We start from the raw sequence: 21,064 nt of genomic DNA, 5'->3' as shown, positions 1-21,064 counted from the left end.
CAGAGAAGGCTCTGCTTCGTGCCCCAGTTGGAGCACCCCCCACCTCCATCTGCCCGAGCCCCCGGGGGATCAGCATGGATGCCTCACTCCTGGTGCCCTTGGCCTGTTCGGATGCCCTGTCTGAAGCCCCCTTGCTGAGTTCCTGCCCAGCATCTCATTAACGCCCACCCCACCGCCTTTGCCCTGGCGGCTGCTGCATGCAGGGCCAGGGTCTGTCTGCCCTTCCTGCTGTAGGCCTGGCTCTACATGAAGCCTCCCCTGGCCTCCTGGCCTCGGAGACACCCTGCTCCATGTCTGCACCGTTGCCTCTGCCTGTCTCGTTTCCAAAGGTGGACACAGCCTTTGGGGCCAGCCCTGGAGCCACGGTCACACCCCAGCTGGTGAGGCACAGTGGGGTCTCCTCTCACAGGGACCACGAACAGCAGCTTGGGGGTGGCTTCAGGGCCAGGCTGGTCAGACAGACAGAACTTGGGGGATGCAAAGGGGATGAGCGGCGTGGCCTCCTGTGTCCACTGCTGCCTAGAGTCTAGAGGTGGACGGGCTCTCTAGCTTGGGTCAGCACCAGCCCCCAGGAGCCCTCCTTGGCCTCACCTCTGAGTCACAGTGACCCCAGGAAGAAAGAAGACAGCAGGCAGGAGGCAGGGTGTCTGTCCTTGCCCGTCCCAGCACTCAGCTCTCGTGGCCGATGAAGGGCCTCCATGCTCCACACGCTGTTGTGCCCAGGCTAGGCTGGGGTGCTGCCTGGGCGTATCCCTCGCTGACCACCCTCCCAAAGAGAGCCCTGCGGCTCAGAGGGTGGGGGCGGCACTCAGGAAAGGCGAGCTGCTCACAGCAGAATGAGGGTTTGATTCCAGCTGTCTTCTTACCAAGCTGGGCTGGAGTCAGACGCAGGATGAAGACTGCTCGGGGGCAGGTGGGGCTGAGCTGTGGATGCTGTGAGTGTGGTGGTGGTAGTGGGTGGGGGCCATTCCCTCCCACTCACTGTCATTCTCCACAAAGGGAACTCCCAGCTTTGGACCCGGGTGAGGCTGGGGTCAAATCCAGGTCTCCCACCACCAGCTGTGTGATGATTGGCTGGTAGCCTCACCTTCCTAGGCCTCAGTTTTCCGCCCTGGAAAATGGGATACTAACCCCTCCTTTCCAGGAACAGAGTGAGACTGTGCATGTGAAGACGCCAGGCAGGGTCCAGGGAAACTCAGGCACTGGGGAAACCACCCCCTGCCTTTCTCTCTTCAGTCCGGAGCTCACTCCAGGCACCAGTGTCCCCATGGATGTGCCCCTCCCTCCAGCAGCCCTCCCCACCTCCGCATTCCCATTCTGTCCATCAAGAGACCTTTACAGCAGTAAAAGTCAAGGAAAGGGGAGGGGGAACGACCTGCAGAAAGCTGACATCACATTAAAAGGTGCCACCAAGGTGACCTGGACAGCAAATGGCCACGCACAGCAGTTCCCATGTTCCGTAAAACCCTGCAAAGGGGCCTTGATCCCTGCAGAACCTGCCAAGTGCACGCACACACCAGCTCCTCTGGGCCCAGTAACCCACCATCAGTTTAACAATCACACCTTCCAGTGCCCTCCGCATGGAGCCCTCTGGCATCTGTGACTCCCTTCCTGGGATGTCCTCAGCCTACACAGGCCTTCCCAGGCTTTACGCTGCTCCGCCCTGTCCATTAAAGTCACCGTCAGAGCATCTATCCGTGCCCGTGAGCTGCCCTCGTGCGAGCAAGTATCATGCTCTGTGTGCTAATCCCCAGTTTGGGGTTACACCCCATTCCCCAGGAGGTGTCTGGCCTGTCCAGGTCCCTCTCTGTGACACGGATCTGTTTCTCTGGAGGGAGTCAAGCGTGCAGGACAGCTGGGGACACACCCGCGGTGCTTCCTCTGACCCATTCTGGGGTCCTAAGGGGGCCAGGAGGCAACCCTGGCTTTGCAAAAGCCCAAGTTCTCTTAGAACTTGGCACGAGTGGCAGTACCTGGAAATGGCCAAGTTCCCTGACCCACAACCAGGCAGAGAGCAGAGTCAGGAGACTCTTTCAGGCCAAGAAAACAGAAAGTAAAGTTCAGATGAAAAACCAAATCAACAACAAAAAAAGGCAGGAGATCAGACTGCTTTTCGCTGCTTTGCCACGACTCCAGGCCAGAAAGACTCTTTCTCCCCTCTAGAGCAGGCACTACACCCCCCAAGCCCTACTCTGCCTGGATGGAGGCCGGCCCAGGGCAGGCGCAGACACAGACACCAGGACAACCTTCCCTGCCCCCAGGCCCAGCCGCAGTTTTAAACTTCTTTGTCCAAATGAACTCAGGTGGAAGAGCGATGAGAGACACAGAGAGCTGAGAGGTTGACCCCTCACCTGCCTTCAGGGCTCCAGAGGAGCAAGGTGACACCCCCCCCCCCCACCCCGCCCAGAGAGGCGGCGGGCGCAGCGCCTACCTTCCTCTTGTTAGTCGGGCAGATGTAGAAGTTGTCGATGACGGTGGTGACGCCAGGCTGGAGGGTGAGCTTGGTGTAGGACGTCCCGAAGTCCGACGACCTGGGGGGACAGGACAACAGCTGTCAGCAACGGGTCCCCACCACGCCTGTGTGTACTGATGGTGTCTGGCACACGCTGTGTGCCAGGGGTCTCTGGGACACCCAGGGCACACCCAGCACTGTCTTCCAGTGAGCCGCCTGCTCCGGGCATTCCACAGGGCCCCACCTGTCCGCGGTCTGTGCGAGTTCTGTGCATCACTCTCGTTAGGAAGGGCCTCGCAGGTCCTGGCCACGTTATTTTGACGCCTCAGAAAACCCTGACAGATTATGTCCCCATGTCCATCTTGCAGAGGGCCAAAGGGGAGCTGTTCCTGCCTGAGATCACTCAGCTACCAGGCGGCCCACTCAGGACGTGCACACTAGCCCGCCCACGAACACCTGGCGCCCTGTTTGTTCTACAGAAGCTCCCCGCCGCCCTGAGTCCCTCTGCTTGCCCGTTGCCCTTTCTGGACCGCGAGGTCCTCCGGGAAGCTGCACCCTCCTCCTTGACCACGTGCGCCCCCAGGGGCCCTGAGAATCAGACCCCTGTCCTCGAGCCAGCTGGTGGGTGTCAGCACCCACTCTACTCAGCAGGGCCTGGGGGTCAGTCCCTCCTGCCCAGGGGCCCACGTTCCTGTCTGTAAGGCAAGGGCTTTGCAGGAAGGAACCCCCGAGCTCTAGCCTCCACCCAGAGCAGCCACAGCAGTGGAAGAGATATAGGCATCAAGGGCGATTTCACAGCAGCCAGCGCATTGGGACATGGAATTAATCCCATGTCAAAGCTCAGCACCCTCAGCTGAGCTCAGCTCAGGGACCCTGGGAGCAGTGCTCCTTGGGACCAGCTAGTTAAAAAGTGCAGTGACCACAGAGCCGGAGGCACAGTCCAACCCGGGTGGCACTTTCCACCCCCTCCCTAAACCGACATGTGGAGTCCCAGAGGCCTATTTCTCCCAGAGCATCTGGTCTTCTGACCGGTCAGGAAGATCACCCCGAGGTGGGGACATGGACAAGAGCGGGCACCAAGGGCTGCTGAGGCCCACTGAGCTGGTGCCCCTTGGACCTGTCCATCTGATCACCACTGAGACAGGCTTGGACGGAGCCGAGCTCCAGGGCTGAGGGCGGCCGATCTCAGCTATTGACGGGGTCAGTGTGGGGCCTGGGCTGCCGGTGGCCAGGGCAGCCCCTTGCCCTCTCTGGACCCATCGGAGGGCTGGGTCGGGCTGTGAGTCTCAGGCTCCCCCAGTGCGGCCGGGGTCCAGGAAGAGGCCTGGAGCTGCCCAGGTGAGGGCCCCACCCCACCGGCAGTGCTGTAGCTGCACCCCATCATAGGACAGCCTCACCTTTCTACAGGGATGTGCTTCCTCCCTGCCTCTTCCCTAAGCCTGCCCTTTCCCTGAGGCTCCAGAAAGATGGGTCATGTTTATGGCCCTGGTGCTCAGTGGCGCCTTGTCCCCAGAGGCCAGGTCCCTCAAAGGCCTGAGGTCACAAAGTCCTTCCCCAGGCCAGGACAGAAAGCAGCCCCTGTGCCCCCTGACTCCCGGGAACGCCAGCAGGGGCTGCCCAACCCCAGTCTCCTTCCCCCAACAGGATCCTCTGACTCTACACGCTCCCCTCCCCAGGTGACATTGGGGAAGCACTTACTCTCAACACCATGGAGAATTGATTTTCCTCGGGGAAGGAGGAAGCTGGAGGCCCATTACGGGAGGAATCGATTTAAAGACCCAGGAAATTCCAGAACCCCCAGGGAAACAAACAGCTGTGCTTGGAAGCTCTTGCCTGGCAACCTCCAGCCTCTTGATCCCCTCCCCTCTCCCTCCCACCTCCAACAAGCCACCTCTAAGACCTATGATCTCTGCTTTCCAGACACTTGGCCAATTACCCTTCCCTCCATCCAGACACCCCAGCCCAGCTGCCTCCCTTCCCCCATCTGTGGCCACAGCAGCCTGTTCACACCTGCTCACTCGAGGGTACCTGCTGGTGTGAGCCCTCAGCAGGGAGAGAGTGGGACCCAGGCCCTGCCGCCTGGGAATCTCTGTTCTATCAGGGCCTGGGAGGTGGCTGATAAAAAAGCAAAAACACAGCTCTGTCGAAGGAGACAAGGACTGGGAAGAAGCGCAGACAGGGTGAAGGACAGAGGAGGTAGTAAGTGCTGTCTCAGAGCATGGCAGGGAAGGCCCCTCAGACACTGGGCTGGGACGGGAAGGAAGGAAGAGAGGGTGCTGCGTGCCAGCTACAGACACCAAGGACTGCCAGCCACCCCCAGGAACTCAGAGAGAGGCAAGGATCAGATTTCCCCTAGATCCTCCAGGAGGACCCAACCCTTCCAACACCCAGAACCCAGGCTTCCAGTCTCCAAACTGTGGACCACAGTTTCCGCCTAAAGGCAGTATGGTACTTAATATGACAACCCCAGAAGCTAGCCCTGTTCCAGGCAGACGGAGGCGCAGGTGCAAAGGCCCAAGGACAGGGCCCCCTCTCCCCTGTCCTCTCTGGACAGGGAAGATGGGGTCTGCTCAGAGTAGAGTCCAGCTGCGAAAGCATCAGGAATGCCTCACCCTACAGGACAGCGCAATCCAATTCCTCAAATGGCTGTTAGCACCAAGTTCCAGGCCGCTTGCCAGGGACTGGGGACGTCAAATCGTTCATTCCCTCACTCTTTCATTTAACTCTTTCCGTTTCTTTTGTTCAGTTCTTTTATGCTGTTAAGCTTCACACCAGGACTGGGAATTGAAATTTCTGTATTCAAATCCATTCCCACCCCACATGTGTATCGCATATCTACTGTGCGCTAGTCACTTTATCCCCTGGTGAGTAGGACAGACACTGCCCTGCCCTGTGGGGGTGGCAAGCTGGCTGGTGAGACAGAGAGAGCAGACAGATGGACACATCCAGAGAACCTTGGGAGACTCTAGGGGGGGTACGTCACATCGCTCAAGTCCAGGAGCCATGCTCATCCCCGTCTCAGGGCCAGGGGCCATGCCCAGCTCCCATGCCTCCCTCAGTTCAGTTCAGTTCTGTCACTCAATCATGTCTGGCTCTTTGTGACCCCATGGACCGCAGCACGCCAGGCTTCCCTGCCCATCACCAACTCCTGGAGCTTACTCAAACTCATGTCCACTGAGTCAGTGATGCCATCCAACCATCTCATCCTCTGACACCCCCTTCTCCTCCCACCTTCAATCTTTCCCAGCATTAGAGTCTTTTCAAATGAGTCAATTCTTTGCATCAAGTGGCCAAAGTATTGGAGTTTCAGCTTTAGCATCATTTCTTCCAGTGAATATTCAGGACTGATTTCCTTTAGGATGGACTGGCTGGATCTCCTTGCAGTTCAAGGGACTCTCAGGAGTCTTCTCCAACACCACAGTTCAAAAGCATCAATTCTTCAGCACCCAGCTTTCTTTATAGTCCAACTCTCGCATCCATATATGACTACTGGAAAAACCATAGCTTTGACTAGACAGACCTTTGTTGGTAAAGTAATGTCTCTGCTTTTTCATATGCTGTCTAGGTTGGTCATAGCTTTTCTTCCAAGGAGCAAGCGTCTTTTAATTTCATGGCTGCAGTCACCATGCGCAGTGATTTTGGAGCCCCAAAACATAAAGCCTGTCACTGTTTCCATTGTTGCCCCATCTATTTGCCATGAAGTGCTGGGACCAGATGCCATGATCTTAGTTTTCTAAATGTTGAGTTTTAAGCCAACTTTTTCACTCTCCACTTTCACTTTCATCAAGAGATTCTTTAGTTCCTCTTCACTTTCTGCCATAAAGTGGTGTCATCTGCATATCTGAGGTTATTGATATTTCTCCCGGCAATCTTCACTGCCCAGCCAATCCACAGACCCCCCCCCCCATCTTGTTGACTCTTCCTCCTGAATTGGGTACATTTCACCCCAACACCACCAGCCCTCCACCCTGGCCCTCTTCATCTCCATTGTCCTTGAGGGGATCCCAGTGGATGACAGGATCAGAGGAGGAGGCAGCCAGTGCTGACTGGGTGGCTGGTGATCCCCAAGGTGGGGGTGGTGGTGGTGGTGAATGAATTTCCAGTGGCTGCTGTAACAAATTACCAGAAACTCAGAGACTTATAACAAGACACATCCATTATTATACAGCTCAGGAGATCAAAAGTCCAAAATGGTTTTCTGAACTAAAATCAAGGCATCTTGATGCCCTGGAACACCTGCTGGAAGGCTCGGGGTGGGGGCCATCCATTTCTTTGCCTTTTCCAGCTTCCAGAGGCCTCCTGCACTCCTTGGCTCATGGCCCCATCTCCAGCTTCAAAGCAAATGCCTCCCGTCTCCACTTGCATAGTCAAATTGCCTTCAAATATGGTCCCAGTTCTCTCTTACTCCTATGATGAAGACCCTTGGGATTACACAGGGCTCACACAGATCATCCAGGACAATCTCCCCACATTCTTATTTTGTCCAAGCTGCTTGGCTTGTGGGATCTTTGTTTTCGGATCAGAGATTGAACTGGGGCCCCTGGCAGTGAAAGTAGCCTAACCACTGGACCACCAGGGAACTCCCTCCCTGTCTCTCCATCTTATCACACCTGCAAAGTCCCCTTTGCCATGTGACGTATCCACAGGCTTCAAGGGTTAAGATGTGGTATCTCTGAGGATTCCTGGAGGAGGAACTGGCAACCCACTCCAGCATTCTTGCCTGGGGAATCCCATGGACAGAGGAGCCCGGTGGGCCTCAGTCCATGGGACGGCAGCGTCAGATGCGATTGAGCACACACAGAAACAGCAACAGTCCTGGGAGGTATTACTTCTCCTTCCCCGAGTGGGCATTTGAGCCAGGTCTGGGGTTCCATGAGAAGCAGGGTGAGCAGGCGGAGGGGCTACCGTGGATCGCGAGAAAGATGACAGGGCCAGGGATGGAAGAGGTGGACGGACCAGGCACGAATGGCCCCAGACGCCGCAGAGAGCCTGGGCCCGCCCTGCATTACAGGCACCACTTAGTAGATCGAAAAGAATGCAAAAGATTCCATTATAATGTCATGTTGGTTCCGTACCAAGTCGCTTCAATCATGTCCGACTCTTTGCAGCCCTATGGACTGTGGCCCGCCAGGCACCTTCATCCGTGGGATTTTCCAGGCAAGAATACTGCAGTGAGTCACCGTGCCCTCCTCCAGGGGACCTTCCCAACCCTGGGATCGAACCCACGTCTCCTGCGGCTCCTGCATTGTAGGCGGGTTCTTCACCGCTGAGCCACTGGGGAACCCCGTATTGGTTGCCTGTTGACATAGTACTTTGGATATACCGAACTAAACAAAGTCTATTATTAAGGTGCATCACATCTGTTTCTTTAATGAATAGTTAATTTTTGAAGACGAATTTTAGGTTCAGAGCTAAACGGAGAGGAAGGTACCGAGGTTTCCCGGGGCTTCGGGCCCCACACGCGCGTAATCTCCACTCCCCGCCAGAGCAGCACGTGTGTTCCCGCTGGCGCGCCCGCTCTGGCGACAGCATCGTCACCCAGAGTCTACAGCTCACACGGGGGCCACTCTTGGCTTGTACGTTCTATGGACACACGTGCGGCGACAAGGACCCAGCACCGCGGTGTCAGGGAGAGCAATGTCACCGCCTGAATCACCCTGGGCCCACCTGCGCACCCTCCCTCCCCGCCCCGCCCCTGTAACCACTGATCCTTCACTGTCTCCATACTTGTGCCTTTCCCAGAATATCACACACAGTACTGGGATCACGCCGTCTGTAGCCTTCTCAGACCAGCTCCTCTCCCGTAGAAATACACCTTCCAGGAGCCTCCAGGTCTTCTCAAGTCACCCGTTTCTACTTTTTCATGACAATCCACATCCTATTTCTACTGGGCTCGCTGGTCTGGACACAGACTGAGGCCGGGGCGGGCTCTGCACGGTGTGAGCGGGGTTCTTTGGTCGGGTCTGTGTCCCCGTCTGGAACGCACCGTCGCGGGGGGATGAGCAGAGTGACCAGGTGAGGCGTGTTAGACAGTGTCTCGAAGCAGCAGGTAGGAGCTCGTCATCACTGCTACTTTAGGAAGACTGGAGTGACTGCGGGGCGGGGGAGGAGCAGAAAGGAAGGCAGGATGTGTGCCCAGGGGGGTGGAATCGCTTGAGCAGGGCCGTTGAGGCGTTAGATGGTGGGAGGCGGTGGAGAGTGACCTGAGTGGCATGGGAGACACTGCTCAGATAGGGTGTGGCCCCCAGCGTGGCTTAGGAATGGACTGGACTGGGAGTCAGGACAAACCTGAGGCTTGCCCACCAGCACCCGACCAAGCCTGCAGGACGCAGTGGGGCTGAAAGATGGGAGAGTTCAGAGAAGCACGTTTTCCCTGTGCCCACAGCCTGGCCACCCTTCACCTGGCACCGGTCGGGGAGTCCTGAGACCCCTGAGGTCGAGAGGTACTGTGGTATCCGGCTAGCTGGAAACGAGAGGTCTAGTGGTCGGGGTCTGGGCCGAGCCCCCTCACTGCTACTGGGTGTGAGCTCCAGGCACACCCTCAGGATTGGGCATCGGTTTCCCCTTCAGGCACCAGAGGGATGCAGTCAGGGTCCCTGGGGCCCCTGTGAATGGAAAAGGCTGTGGTCACATGCCCTTCTCCTGCGGCGTCCCTGCCTGTTATCTGCCTCCTGGCCTCCCCACCCTGAGGCTGGTTTCCTTGGGGAAACCCTCACCCAGGCAGACCTTGTTTCCTGGGGTCACACAAGTGTCCAGATTTCACTTCAGTCTTTCCTCAGACCACCTGTTTCTCAAAGAAATACAAGTGGAAGAACAAGCCCAGCAGGGACGGTGTCCATGTTCAGAAGATTTATTCCAAGGAAGGAAAGTGAAAGGTGGAGTGCTGCGTGGTCCCTGCCTCTTCCTGTGTGTCTGGGGGCTGCCAGAAATAGGCACCGCTCAGTATGCAAACCAGAGATGGAGATCAGAACTGCCGGGGGTCACCCCAGACGCCAGATGATGCACAGGGCAGGTCCCCGTCTCTTGGTACCTGGAGGGCGGTATCTCTGTAATGCGCTCACCAAGCTTGAGGCACGGATGACTCAGTTAAATGCCTTCCATTCCTGATTCTTCTCTAAACTCCCCACAGCCCCAGAGCACCAACCTTGAATCTAAGGCTGCCTCCTCCTACAGTGCCGCCAGGTACCAGGACAGGAAGGCTGTGTGACCTGCAGTGAGCAAGTATCCATCTCTGGGCAAGTTTCCCATAGAACCCAGTCAGACGTGCCCGATGTTTCAATACCAGCCAAAAAGTGCCCCCTGGACTTGCCTGTTGAGGGGAGACTCCCCGATTCATCTCAGGATGGTCAAAATTCCTGTGAGACCTGAGCATGTCCAGAAGGGAGAACAGGAGTGAGGGGAGGAGGGAAAAAGGAGGATGGGGGAGAGAGGGGGAAGAAGAGAGGAGGAGGGGAACAGAGATCACCCAGGGTCTCCTCTGGGCCAGGCCTCCTCCCAACCTATACCCTGACCTTGCCCACTGCTAAGACCGTCTCCAGGTTCTTCTGACTGTAACTCAAAAGTGATCATCCCATCTAGATTTATTCAAATTAAAAATTTTGAATAAAAATAGACTCTACATCCGGCAAATAGATATATGAAAGGCAAGTGCAGTTGGAAAATTGCTATTTGTAAATTGGCTGCTTAATTGCTAAGTGTTTGTACATATGCACTTTTAAAAGAAAAATGATTTAATTGAGCCGTTTTCATACTCTATAATTATTTCATTGGCAGGGACACGTGTTCAGCTCCCACCCCTCCCCCACGGGTGAGCCCCCGGCTCTGAGGATCTCCTTGGCTACCTTGGAAAACCACACAGGTGGGAAGGGGGCGCCCCCTATGTGGCTGGTGCCACCTGCAAGCTTGTGGTCTTGAGCAAGGCCTGGACCTCGGCGAGACTCGGTTTGTTTATCTGTAAAAGGGGCCAACAGCACAGACCTCAGACACCCACGATGAGACTGGACATGGTGGGAGGAGGGCCCGTGTGGTGGACTCACGGTCCCGGGGCCACCTGAGGGGTGCTGACTCCGCACCGTGCCTGTGTGGACCCCTCTGGCCGGATGCACGGCTGTGTGGACTCGCCTCCTGTGCCCTGATGATCAGGACTCTGAGGACCAGCCCCGCCTCCGCATGGTCACTGTGCAAAGCCCCTGGACAGACCCCAGGGCCGTGCCAGGGCTCTGAGGCCTGGCTGGGAAGGGACGTGTGCAGAGTCCCCTGGGGGTCCATGGCACAGCCGGTCCGGTCTCCAGGGACCTCCCCACCTCCCTCCCAGCAGAGGGGGCGTTGTTTGTTAGGACGGTTTCCCAGCTGACCACCCTGCTGATGTGAGATGAGAAGGGATGGATGGTGAGGGGCCACCACCCCGGGGTCCTCAGGAACCGACAACCCCAGGGGCTCTGGAAAGATGAGGCTTTGATCTGCCACCCAGGGCAGACAAATACATCCTCGTGGAATCATGGAGGGAAAGATCTGCCCAAGCCGCTGATAGACTGGTCAAGTCATTCTAGAAAATTCCATGATGTGGCTTGAGATTTTGAGTGTGAAATGTGGAGTCGGGTGCCAGCTAGGTGGGTGAGCTGCTGGAAGGGGTCTCAGTGTGCCCTTGATGGGGCGTGACAGCAGTGGTGGGGGAGATGCCAGTCAGGTTGCCCTGAGACTCTAAGACCGTGGTCTCCCTCCAATGGGAAAGGAGTCTTGGGGGAAGATTAATAGACCTGGGGACTCCCACGCTCTAGACACCACGCCCAGGGTGGAGCTCAACCTTGCTTGGACAGGATGACCACACTGGACCAGGAGCAGGCCTTCCCATTTTACAGGTGGGAAAACTGAGGCTCAAGGCATATCACCTGCCTTGTGCAGGATCTCACAGCAACTACAGGAAGCTCAGTTTAAGCCCAGGCTGTTGGCTCAAGTTGCCTCCTCTGCTCCACCCGGGGCTGTGTCCAGACATACACTCCTGTCGCTGGGGGCTTCACAGGGCCGGGCACTCACCCTGTGTGGCTGGACTTTCTGACTCCATTTCTCTCTTTCGCAGAGCCTGGCAGGTGATGCTCTCTGCCCTGTCAGCTTTCACATGCTGACCGCAGCCCAGCCCCGCTGCGGAGTCCTCTCAGTATTTCCTGAGGGTTTTCTCCCTAGTGGAAAGCTTCTCCTTAACTCAGGGCTACTCTTTTTTTTTTTAAATCTCTTTTATTGAAGTATAGTTGATTCGCAATGTTGTGTTAATTTCTGCTGTACAGCAACGTGACTCAGCGTCTTCCCTGGGGGCTCAGATGGTAAAGAACCCACCAGCAATGCAGGAGACCTGGGTTCGATCCCTGGGTCAGGAAGATCCCCTGGAGAAGGGAAAGGCTACCCACTCCAGTATTCTTGCCTGGAGAATTCCGTGGGCAGAGGAGCCTGGCGGGCTACAGTCTATGGGGTCGCAAAGGGTCGGACACGACTGAGCGACTAACATTTTCACTCCATGTACTTTTTCATGTTCTTTTCCGTTCTGACCCCAGGACACCGGATGCAGTTCCCTGTGCTTTGCAGCGGGACTGTGCTGTCTGCCCATCCTGTAATAATGGCTTGTGTCTGCTGACCCCAGATCCCACGCCGCCCCCATCCCCTCTCCTCACCAGCAACCACAGGTCTGTGCTGTGTCTGTGAGTCTGCTGCTGTTTCAGAGAGAAGTTCATTTGTGGCATGTTTTGGGTTTCACACGTAGGTGATATCGTGCGGTGTTTGTCTCTGTCTGTCTTCCTTCACTTAGTAGACAATCTCCACGTCCATCCATGTTGCTGCAAATGGCATTATTTCGTCCTTTTTTTTGGCCGAGTGATATTCCGTTGTATGTAAACACCACTTCTTCTTCATCCATCTGTCTGTTGATGGGCATTCAGGCTGCTTGCATGGTTTGAGCCCAAGCGTAAGCCCAGGCAGTGTTTCTGGCCAGCCCCTTAGCAGGGGGGCCCCGGTTTTCCATGCCAGCACTCACGATCACATGTCAGTGCCCGCCTCCCCATCCAGGAAGTGTCTGCACCAGGAGCTCCTCTCCCAGCCAGCTCTCCCACATGTGGTTTCTAGCCACCCTGCCACGGCTCTGTGGATGCTCTGTGCCCAGCTGTGTTAGGTGCTGTGAAGCTTGTCAGCGGATCTTTCTAGAACGGAGCTGGGCTGGGCAGGCCCTGGCCCCAGGGCCTGCTTCCTTAGCCCCACCTGCAGCTCTGCCAACACCTTAGGGATGGGAAGTGGTGCAGAGCCTGGGGCCAGGCCACCCTGCAGGGCTGCCCGCAGGACAGTCTGCTCGAGCTGGCTCCTGACCAGCTGCATCTGCTTACTCCATAGTGAGGACCACTTCCCTTTCAATGAACCTGTCTTATCCTTCAGAATCCCTGAGACATGTGATTCCCTCGGCTCAAGAGTTCCTTCCAGCGCACCTTTCTTGAGCGCCTGTTCTGTGCCGGCTTCAGGCTGAGCGTGGAGGGAAGGGGAGGGGGGTCTGTGGCTGCTGACGCCAGTGCGACTGTACTTCCTGTTCAGATGCTGGAAACTCCACACCCACCAGCCAGCAGGTGCTGCCCGAGCCACGTTCCTGGACCCTGCCCTCCCGAGACCTCCTCACAGACCAGCAGCAAAGGGCTTACACCCAGCTTAGCAGGGGGCCACCAGGAGCCTGTTCTGGGCTGTCCCAGGGCCCACTCTGAATGAGCAATGCTCCTACCATGTCTAGTGAGGAGCAGGGCAGGGTACTGGGCTCTGGGAGTCCAACATCCAGAAAAAGGACCTTGGATTTGGGGCCAAAGAGGAGCCTGGAGCCTGGAAAGGCGCCAGAAGCTCTCAAAGCCTGGGGGCAGGGGGGCAGCAGTGTGGCGCCAGGGGCTCCCGGGGAACCTGAGCAGAAGTGCTGGGGGTCCCAGAGAACCCGGGGGAGTGTCAGGGGCTCCAGGGGAAACCAGGGAGGTAGGGCCAGGGGGTGGCAGTGTGGTGCCACGGGCTCCTGGGGAACCTGAGCAGAGGTGCCGGGGGTCCCAGAGAACCCAGAGGGGAGGTGTCAGGGGGCTCCTGGGAAAACCAGGGGAGGTGGGGGTGGGGAGGGGGGCTCCCAGGGAACCTAGCAAAGACTCTATGTGTGCCTGCGGGTCTGAGGAGGGCTGGCAGGGGAACTGGCAGGAACCGAGAAGGGAAGGGGAGAAAGAGGGCACAGGACAAAGCAGGAGTGTTTTTCCAGAAGCTTCCCTGACAGTCGGCCCCGCCCAGGTGCGGTAGGGAGTTGTCTGCTCCGCGCAGCGGCGGTGAAGCAGCAAAAGCCCGGTTCTCAGGCAGAGGCTATGGAGCCGCAAGGCCCTGAGTCCAGAGGAGACACCATACCACACGGGGACCTCAGCCTGGACCGCCCACGGGGCTGCAGCTGCTCCAGGTCCAAGATAAAGATGCTGGGTTTACGACCGCATCTGACCTTCATTCCCACCAGCGACCCTCACTGCACAAACGAAGAAACAGACGCAAGCAGCTGGAGCCCCCTGCCCGGCTCACATAAAGGACAAAGTGAGAGACTCTGGGTTTTCAGCTGGGCATCAGCTTCCAGCCTCCAGCTCTCCGGATGGTTCTGTTGGTTTTATTTCTGGGGGTGGGAAGATGACCCAAAGCAGAGAGGGGGACACCTTTGCAATGACTCTGTTCCCAGCTATGGGGTCTTTCAAACTGGGTTACAGCCATCGGGGCCAAATGAGGGCCGTGTTGCTGGACGTGTCCCTGGGCACCGTCCTGAGGGGTCAGGGCTCACTGGGCACGGCTGGAGCCGCCGCTTGCTCACCTTGGTACCCAGGCCTCGATCTCGAGGACCCTGCCCCTTTAGTTCCTCTGCACCCCTCAGCCGGGCGTGCCTGCCAAGGCCACGGTGAGTCTGGTGGCCCTGATGCAGCGGGGCTGTGGAGAGGCTGGGGGGTAGCTCATGTCACTCTGGATTTGTTGGGAAGGACACACAAGCTCGTCTGACAGCGGGCCAGGCCAGTCGCTCCCTGGGGACAGGCCCTACCATGTCCGGCTCCTCTCCCCCACTGCCCAGGGTCAAGCGCACCGACGCACACCATCTCCCAGGGAGCCCATCGATTTGGGAGGACGCCAGGCCCCTCCGAAGCCCAGAAGTGTCATTTCAAATAGGAAGCACCCAAATAGAACGAGACAAATAATAACACAAATGACTTGCTGCAGACCAGACCACGCAGTTCCTGAGAGCTTCCGAATTCCGCAACTGCCTCATTGTGGGTGGTTGGGGGGTGCGGCCGGCAATTCCCAGCAGGAGTTGGCAGGGGGGAACAGAGGAGCTGGAAGAATGCTTGAGGTGCGGGGTGTGAGCCGCAGTATCGGGGACTGAGGCTTGGCATCAAAGCCTGGTGGGGGCTGGGCCAGGTTAGGCGGCCCTTGAGACCTGGAATCCACCCTTAGGAAAATTCCTGAAGTGTAACGATCCATACCCGATAAAATGTCCTTCCTGATAAGCTGACACACTCTCCACTCTTCTTGGAATCAATAACAGGAAAAGAAGCTTCCAGTTTAACCAGCAACCGGGTCCCTTCATCCCAGTGGACCTGTTCAGCCCTTGTCCACAAGAGAACGTGTTTCTACGCGTGAGCCCAAATTCTGACCTGACTTTATAATGGCAAGGTCAGCATTTCCTGCCTGCCGTGTGATGCTCCACCCAGCGCAGGTGGCAGTATTGATGGGTCATTGGGCAGGGTAAACTTTTTAAAGGCCTTTCTGAAAACACTGAGTGCCTACTATGCACTATGCATTTTGGAAATTGACTGTTATTTCTAACGTAAACCCCTCTGCCCCTTCCCTGGGATTAAGTCCCAGGGGCTTTAAGTTCCCGCATGGCTTTTAGAAACTATATTCTTGGATCCTACAAACTCTTAGAACTCAATAATTTAAAAGCAAGAGTCTTCATTTATTCTTAGGGGTCCTGGCATAAGATGGTAACATTTTTACATGCCAATTCCCAGATTATAGAATCTGACAGTCTAAATTGATTTTTTGAGTAACTGTTGACTCTACCCAGCTTCTATTAAAGGCAGCCCAGATGATATATTGAACATTTTTAAAGAGGAAAAGAATGTAAAGAGACATTAACAGATGAGATATGGGCGATCTGGAAGGAAATTCTATTTTAAATGTTCAGAGGAATGTTTCAATACAAAGTACAAAAACTGAATAGGAAATAAGATATTTTGAACACAACTCCCCATCTTAATAAACATCAAAGAAATGCTTGGAGTCATGAATTTGGGGACATTCCACTGACTTTTTTTAAGGTAAAAAGTTCATGGAATACAAAACAAAGGTTGATTCAATGACAAGACTGAATAGTTAATCCAGTAACCTACAGATTTCCATTTCCAAACTGTATCCTTAAAGACACACTCTCCTATACCTGCCCCTGGGTTTCTGCAGGTCCCTGGCCTCACATTCCTCAGCAGGAGGCCCCATGACCTGCTCTGCGTTGACATTTCAAGATCTGGGCAGGCCTCCATCCTTCCTGGACCTTGGACAAGTCAACCAATATCTCTGAGACTTAAGCTGCTTGTGATATCAGGTGACAATAATGAGAATAATGGTCATCAATCGTCATCCATAAATAATCATCAATAATTATTGCCCCATAGGTCAAGTTCCATGCTCAGTGCTTTGGTTGGATTAGCTCGCTTAATCCTCCCAACCCCTCTAAGAGGCAAGAATGAGGCATCAGCCCATTTCACAGAGTGAAAGATTGAGGCCCAGAGAAGTGAGGTAACCCGTGGGGGAGCTGAGTGTGAGCCCCACACGGAGTAGTCTGGCTCTGAGCCCAAGGAATTTAGCCCCACCACATGTAACCCCCCACATTCTCGCTACTACTTTCCAGAAGGATGGTGTGAGAGAAGAGACTTCCCCAACCTGTGTCTGCAAATGTGACTGTGTGGGTGGGCGGGGGGGAGTGGGGGGGCGGTCAATGGGGAGACCACCCAGAGAAGGAGGCCACAGCTCCATGTGAGTCAGAAATCTCCCCTTCCTGGTCAGACTGGGGGCGGGAGGTGAGCCTGGCCTAATTCCTTCTGGGGGCGGGAGTGGGGAGCATGCTGTCTCCCCAGGAAGCACCCTGTCTCCCCACTCCTGCGGGCACGCCGTACACATCAGCCACACGCAAGGACAGGGCCTGCCCGGAGGGTGAGAAGTGCCACTCATGCACACCCGCTTGGCCCGTGTTTTCCCAGCTGATAGAACCTGCAGGCGTGTCGGCCAGAGGCCCAGATGCTGTGTCCCGTCAACATACACTAGTTTCCTCTTCTCCCACGTCATGCCAATCACCCTCTGAACAGCCGCCGACGTTTCCCTAGAACCGGAGTCCCTAACGCGAGCAGGGCCTGGGAAGGCACACAGGGAGGACGCTGTTGGTGCCCGTTCTTCAAGGAGAGAGGCAAGGCTCCGAGAGGGGACCCTTGCTCACGGCAGAGGCTCCAGCGGGTGCAGACAGGACACAGGAAGCCCAAGTCCCCCCTGCGTGGGTCCCCTTGCCGCTCTTCTGCGTGCCCACAGCCCCCTGTGACACTTGCTCTGCTGAAAGTGGATTTCCCGGCCCCACATGACTCACTGGAAAAGACTCTGATGCTGGGAGGGGTTGGGGGCAGGAGGAGAAGGGGACGACAGAGGATGAGATGGCTGGATGGCATCACTGACTCGATGGACGTGAGTCTGAGTGAACTCCGGGTGTTGGTGATGGACAGGGAGGCCTGGCGTGCTGCGATTCACGGGGTCGCTAAGAGTTGGATACAACTGAGCGACTGAACTGAACTGAACTGATCCACCTGAACACTCCTCGATGGCTGGGACAGCATCTGGGCAGCCCTCTGGCCCAACACACCCCATGCAGCCAGCGCTAGTAGATGCGGGTTGAACAAGTGCCTGAAAGAATGATACAGTTCTCACCCAGACACCGTCCCAGGTATTACTGACACCCCACAGAAGCTGTCAGCACTCAACGCCACTGCACAAGCCAAGAGGGCCCTTGAGACCTCCAGGTTTCTGACCACACCCCTCCTATGCAAAGGACACAGGCTCAGAGAAGGGCAGTCACTTGTCCAAGGTCATACAGCAGCTGAGCAGCCAAGCAGCCAACTCTAACTGAGGTCTCCTGGCCCCCAGGGCAGTATTTCTCTATCCAGGCTGCTCTGGGCTGTTTTAGGCAGACAGCTGCAGGGTGGATGGTAGAATCGTCCCCACTCCTGCTTACAGTCAAGGAGACAAGACAGACCCAGCCCCTTGCACCTTCAAGCACCAGAGGCTTCTTCAGAATGCACCAGGTGAGTGAGGTGGGAGCAGAGAGCAGGCGGTCTGCAGCAGAGTGTCCGTCCCCGCAGCCCCGGGGAGGTGGTAGGACAGACAGGCTTTCAGACAGACCCTCAGTGTGCAGAGGAGGCAGCCAGGTGTCCACACCGGGTGGGCACCCAAGCCTGCATGCCAGGCGCCCTAGGAGAGGGTGAACTGGGGCCGTGGAACAGCCTGAGAAGGTGAGTGGCTCAGCAGAGGCTGTGCGGTTGAGTGAGCCCCCTGCAGAACTCCCCACCCCTGCCAGGCACTTTCCTGGCTGAGCCGGTGGCTAGCCTGGGAGAGGACCATGTCTTCCCTGGAGGCAAGCTCCCACAGATGCCCCCATGGCTAAAGCAGTCTTTCCAAGAGAGCATTCATGTTCCACATCATGCTCACGTGGACAAGGCGTGGGGACAGGCTGACGCCACTGGCTGTGTGACCAGGAGCTGGCTGCTCAACTTAGTAGACCTCAGATGTCTGTACCAGGCCCTCCCACCCGGGGTGGTCACAAAGGTTAAATGAAGTGCCGAACTGGAACCTTCTAGCAGAGCCCCTGGCCCTGGAGGCAGTCAGATCCTTCCTCCCCCTCTGTTCCCTGCCCATCCCTCCTGGAAGCAGAGGGTAGGTGATGACGGTACAGTAAGGGGTTAGCTCAGCAGGGCTGGGTTGTCCGAACCCTACACACTCCCAGTAAGGGTCTGGCCTTTGACTGGCACCAGGAAGTTTACCTCTAAGCCCTGGCAAGGTTCTGCCTGTTCAGGGCGTCTCTATTTTCTGAGGCTTGAGCCAGAGAGTTAGTCTCAGCTCACAATAGGATTTCTGGTGGGGTCTTGGGTCAACGGGCTTCCCAGGTGGCGCTAGTGGTTAAGAACCCTCCTGCTAACACAGGAGGCATAAGAGACCTGGGTTCAATCCCTAGGTGGGGGAGATGGCCTTGAGAAGGGAATGGAAACCCACTCCAGCACTCTTGCCTGGACAGACCCATGGATGGAGGAGCCTGGCAGGCTCCAGTCCATGGGGTCGCAAAGAGTCAGACACGGCTGAGCACATATATAGTGGTAACTAACCCATGATATCAACAGTTTATAATAAATATTAACCCGGAGATGTGGGTTTGATCCCTGGGTCAAGAAGGTCCCCTGGAGGAGGGCAGGGCAACTCACTCCAGTATTCCTGCCTGGAGAATCCCATGGACAGAGGAGCCTGGCGAGCTCCAGTCCATGGGGTTGCACAGAGTCGGACACAACTGAAGTGGCTGAGCACACATGTGCACGCTTGGGTCAGCGGGTCTCAGCCTTACCTCTGGAGGGGCTGGAGACCACGGCCAACCACAGAGCTACGTGACTGACCTTAGCAAACACTTTGGACACCAAGACTTGGTGAGTGTCCCTGGTTGCAGCCTTTCCTATGTATTGTCACATGTCACTGAGTCACGGGGCCCAAAGAGTGAAGCTCTGCCCATATGGCCAGCCAGGGTGACCAGGGCCTTTGCACATGCCATTATCCTTCTGATGCCCATGCAGACTGACTCCTCACTGCATTCCAGGCTCTGCTCAAACGTCCCCTCAAGAAGGAGAACACCCCACCCCAGCCCCTCCCGGGGACTCTCCCGCTTGGCTGTGGTCCACGGTGCAGGTTGCTGCCTGACACTGCACATGCGTCCTGCTGATTTATTGTCTGTCTCGCTCCAGGACATCAGCTCCCCGGAGGCGGGTGCTGGCTGGTGTCTGGTTTCCCTCCACCCTGGGAAGCTGCAGCCGTATCTCCCAGCCCGGGGGGCCCTCATCACTGACGCTGTTTTGGGGTTTTGTTTTATGAGTGATCCAGAGTCAAGGTTTATTTTCCCCCCACAGGCTGCTGCATGTACTGAAAATCCACCTTCCCTCACTGCCCTGGGTGGGAGCCTTGCTTGTTAAGTCAGGGCTGGTCTGGGCCTGGGCTTGCTGCCCGTGGATCTGTCCCCCAGCCCCTGTGACCCTGTAAAAGCTGCAAGACTGCGGCCCTCACCTCTGTGTTCCCTGCTCCCAGGGAACACACTTCCCTGAAAGTGTGCTGATGTGAATCAGTGATGCCCAGACTGTTTCCATAATGGCAATAAACAGCAGTCAAAGTGCAGTGAGGAGCCGGCCGCGTCCCCGCCTCCCGAACACCCTGTCTGCAGAGGAGCCCTGTTCCTCCGCCTCTACCCACGGGTGCCCTGGAATCACTTAATGCACTTGGCTCTCCAGGCAAGGAAACCCAAGTGGGTGGAAATTGGCAGAACGTTATTTCTCCAATTCCTAAGAATCCCATTTGAGAGTTAAATAATGACAAGATGCCTTTAAGCGCTTGAAAATTATGAGCTAAGCCATTCTCAGGGAAGGTGCGTCATCCAGCAAGCATGCAGAATTGATGGTTCCAACCAGACAGGTCTGTGGGCCGGGCGGGCAGGCAGGGAGGGAAGGCTAGCCTGGGATCTGGACTTCTCCCAAGCGCGTGGGTGTGACCCAGTCCCGGGAATCTCACCCCACCGGCAGGACTGGCCACCCCTGCTCTGCATCTCCTTCTGGCTACCCCATGCCCCAGCTGTCTGCCAGCCTCCCTGGCACTAGCCCTGTGGTCCTTGGCTCTGGCCAAGGTCCTGGTTTGGCTACACGTGGACACTCTAAGTTCCAAGCCTTGTGAACGGAGAATGTGACCCTTCATGAACATCTCACTCCTGGAACCAAGCTGGAGTGTGGTTCTCCCTTGCCAGGGAAGCTTTTGCCATCTCAGCAGGGTGGGGCGTGGGGGCTTCTGCCATCTGGGGCTGGAACTCCCACTCGGCCTCAGCAAAATTATTTTTTAAAAGGCCTGCAACTCACACCTGTGCACACACCCTGCTTTTTCAAAGTGCTTTCTCTTACCAGAGAGGGTCCCATTTTAGAGACTAGAAAATCAAGGCTCAGAGAGGTTAAGTGACTTGCTTAGAAAAACCCAGAATGAGCAGGTGGAGAGGCAGGGGGACCCAGGACTGTCGGATCCCACAGCCCTCGAACTTCCCCTTCTTCCTGCAGAGAAAGCAGTGGCTACAATCCCCCGAGTGCCCTCGTGTTCCAGAAATAGTGCCGCCGGCTCCACCTTCAGCCTCTCACCGCACCTGAAGCCTGGAGGGAGGTGTGAGAATCTGCCGTGAAAAAGGAAGAAATGAAGCAGAGGTTCCGGGACCAGAAACAGTTTGGCCGAGGCCCTGCAGTCATCAACAAGAGCGCCTCTGGAGACGGGCTC

At 56.4% G+C, this 21,064-nt stretch overlaps 1 protein-coding gene across 2 annotated transcripts in view; it reads right to left on the bottom strand.

The window, feature by feature from the left end:
- The window catches only part of SORCS2 (sortilin related VPS10 domain containing receptor 2), a 491,847-nt gene that overhangs the window by 187,215 nt on the left and 283,568 nt on the right, over positions 1-21,064 (bottom strand). For both annotated transcript variants that reach the window (XM_069594798.1, XM_069594797.1), the window contains exon 3: positions 2,432-2,531. In XM_069594798.1, coding sequence (XP_069450899.1) covers positions 2,432-2,531 — 100 coding nt within the window. The remainder of the gene's footprint in view (positions 1-2,431; positions 2,532-21,064) is intronic.

This window comes from Ovis canadensis, chromosome 6 (genome assembly GCF_042477335.2).
Source record: "Ovis canadensis isolate MfBH-ARS-UI-01 breed Bighorn chromosome 6, ARS-UI_OviCan_v2, whole genome shotgun sequence".
NCBI classification, from domain to species: domain Eukaryota; kingdom Metazoa; phylum Chordata; class Mammalia; order Artiodactyla; family Bovidae; genus Ovis; species Ovis canadensis.
Note: the sequence above shows the minus strand (reverse complement) of the source record. Positions and strands in the feature narration are given on the sequence as shown.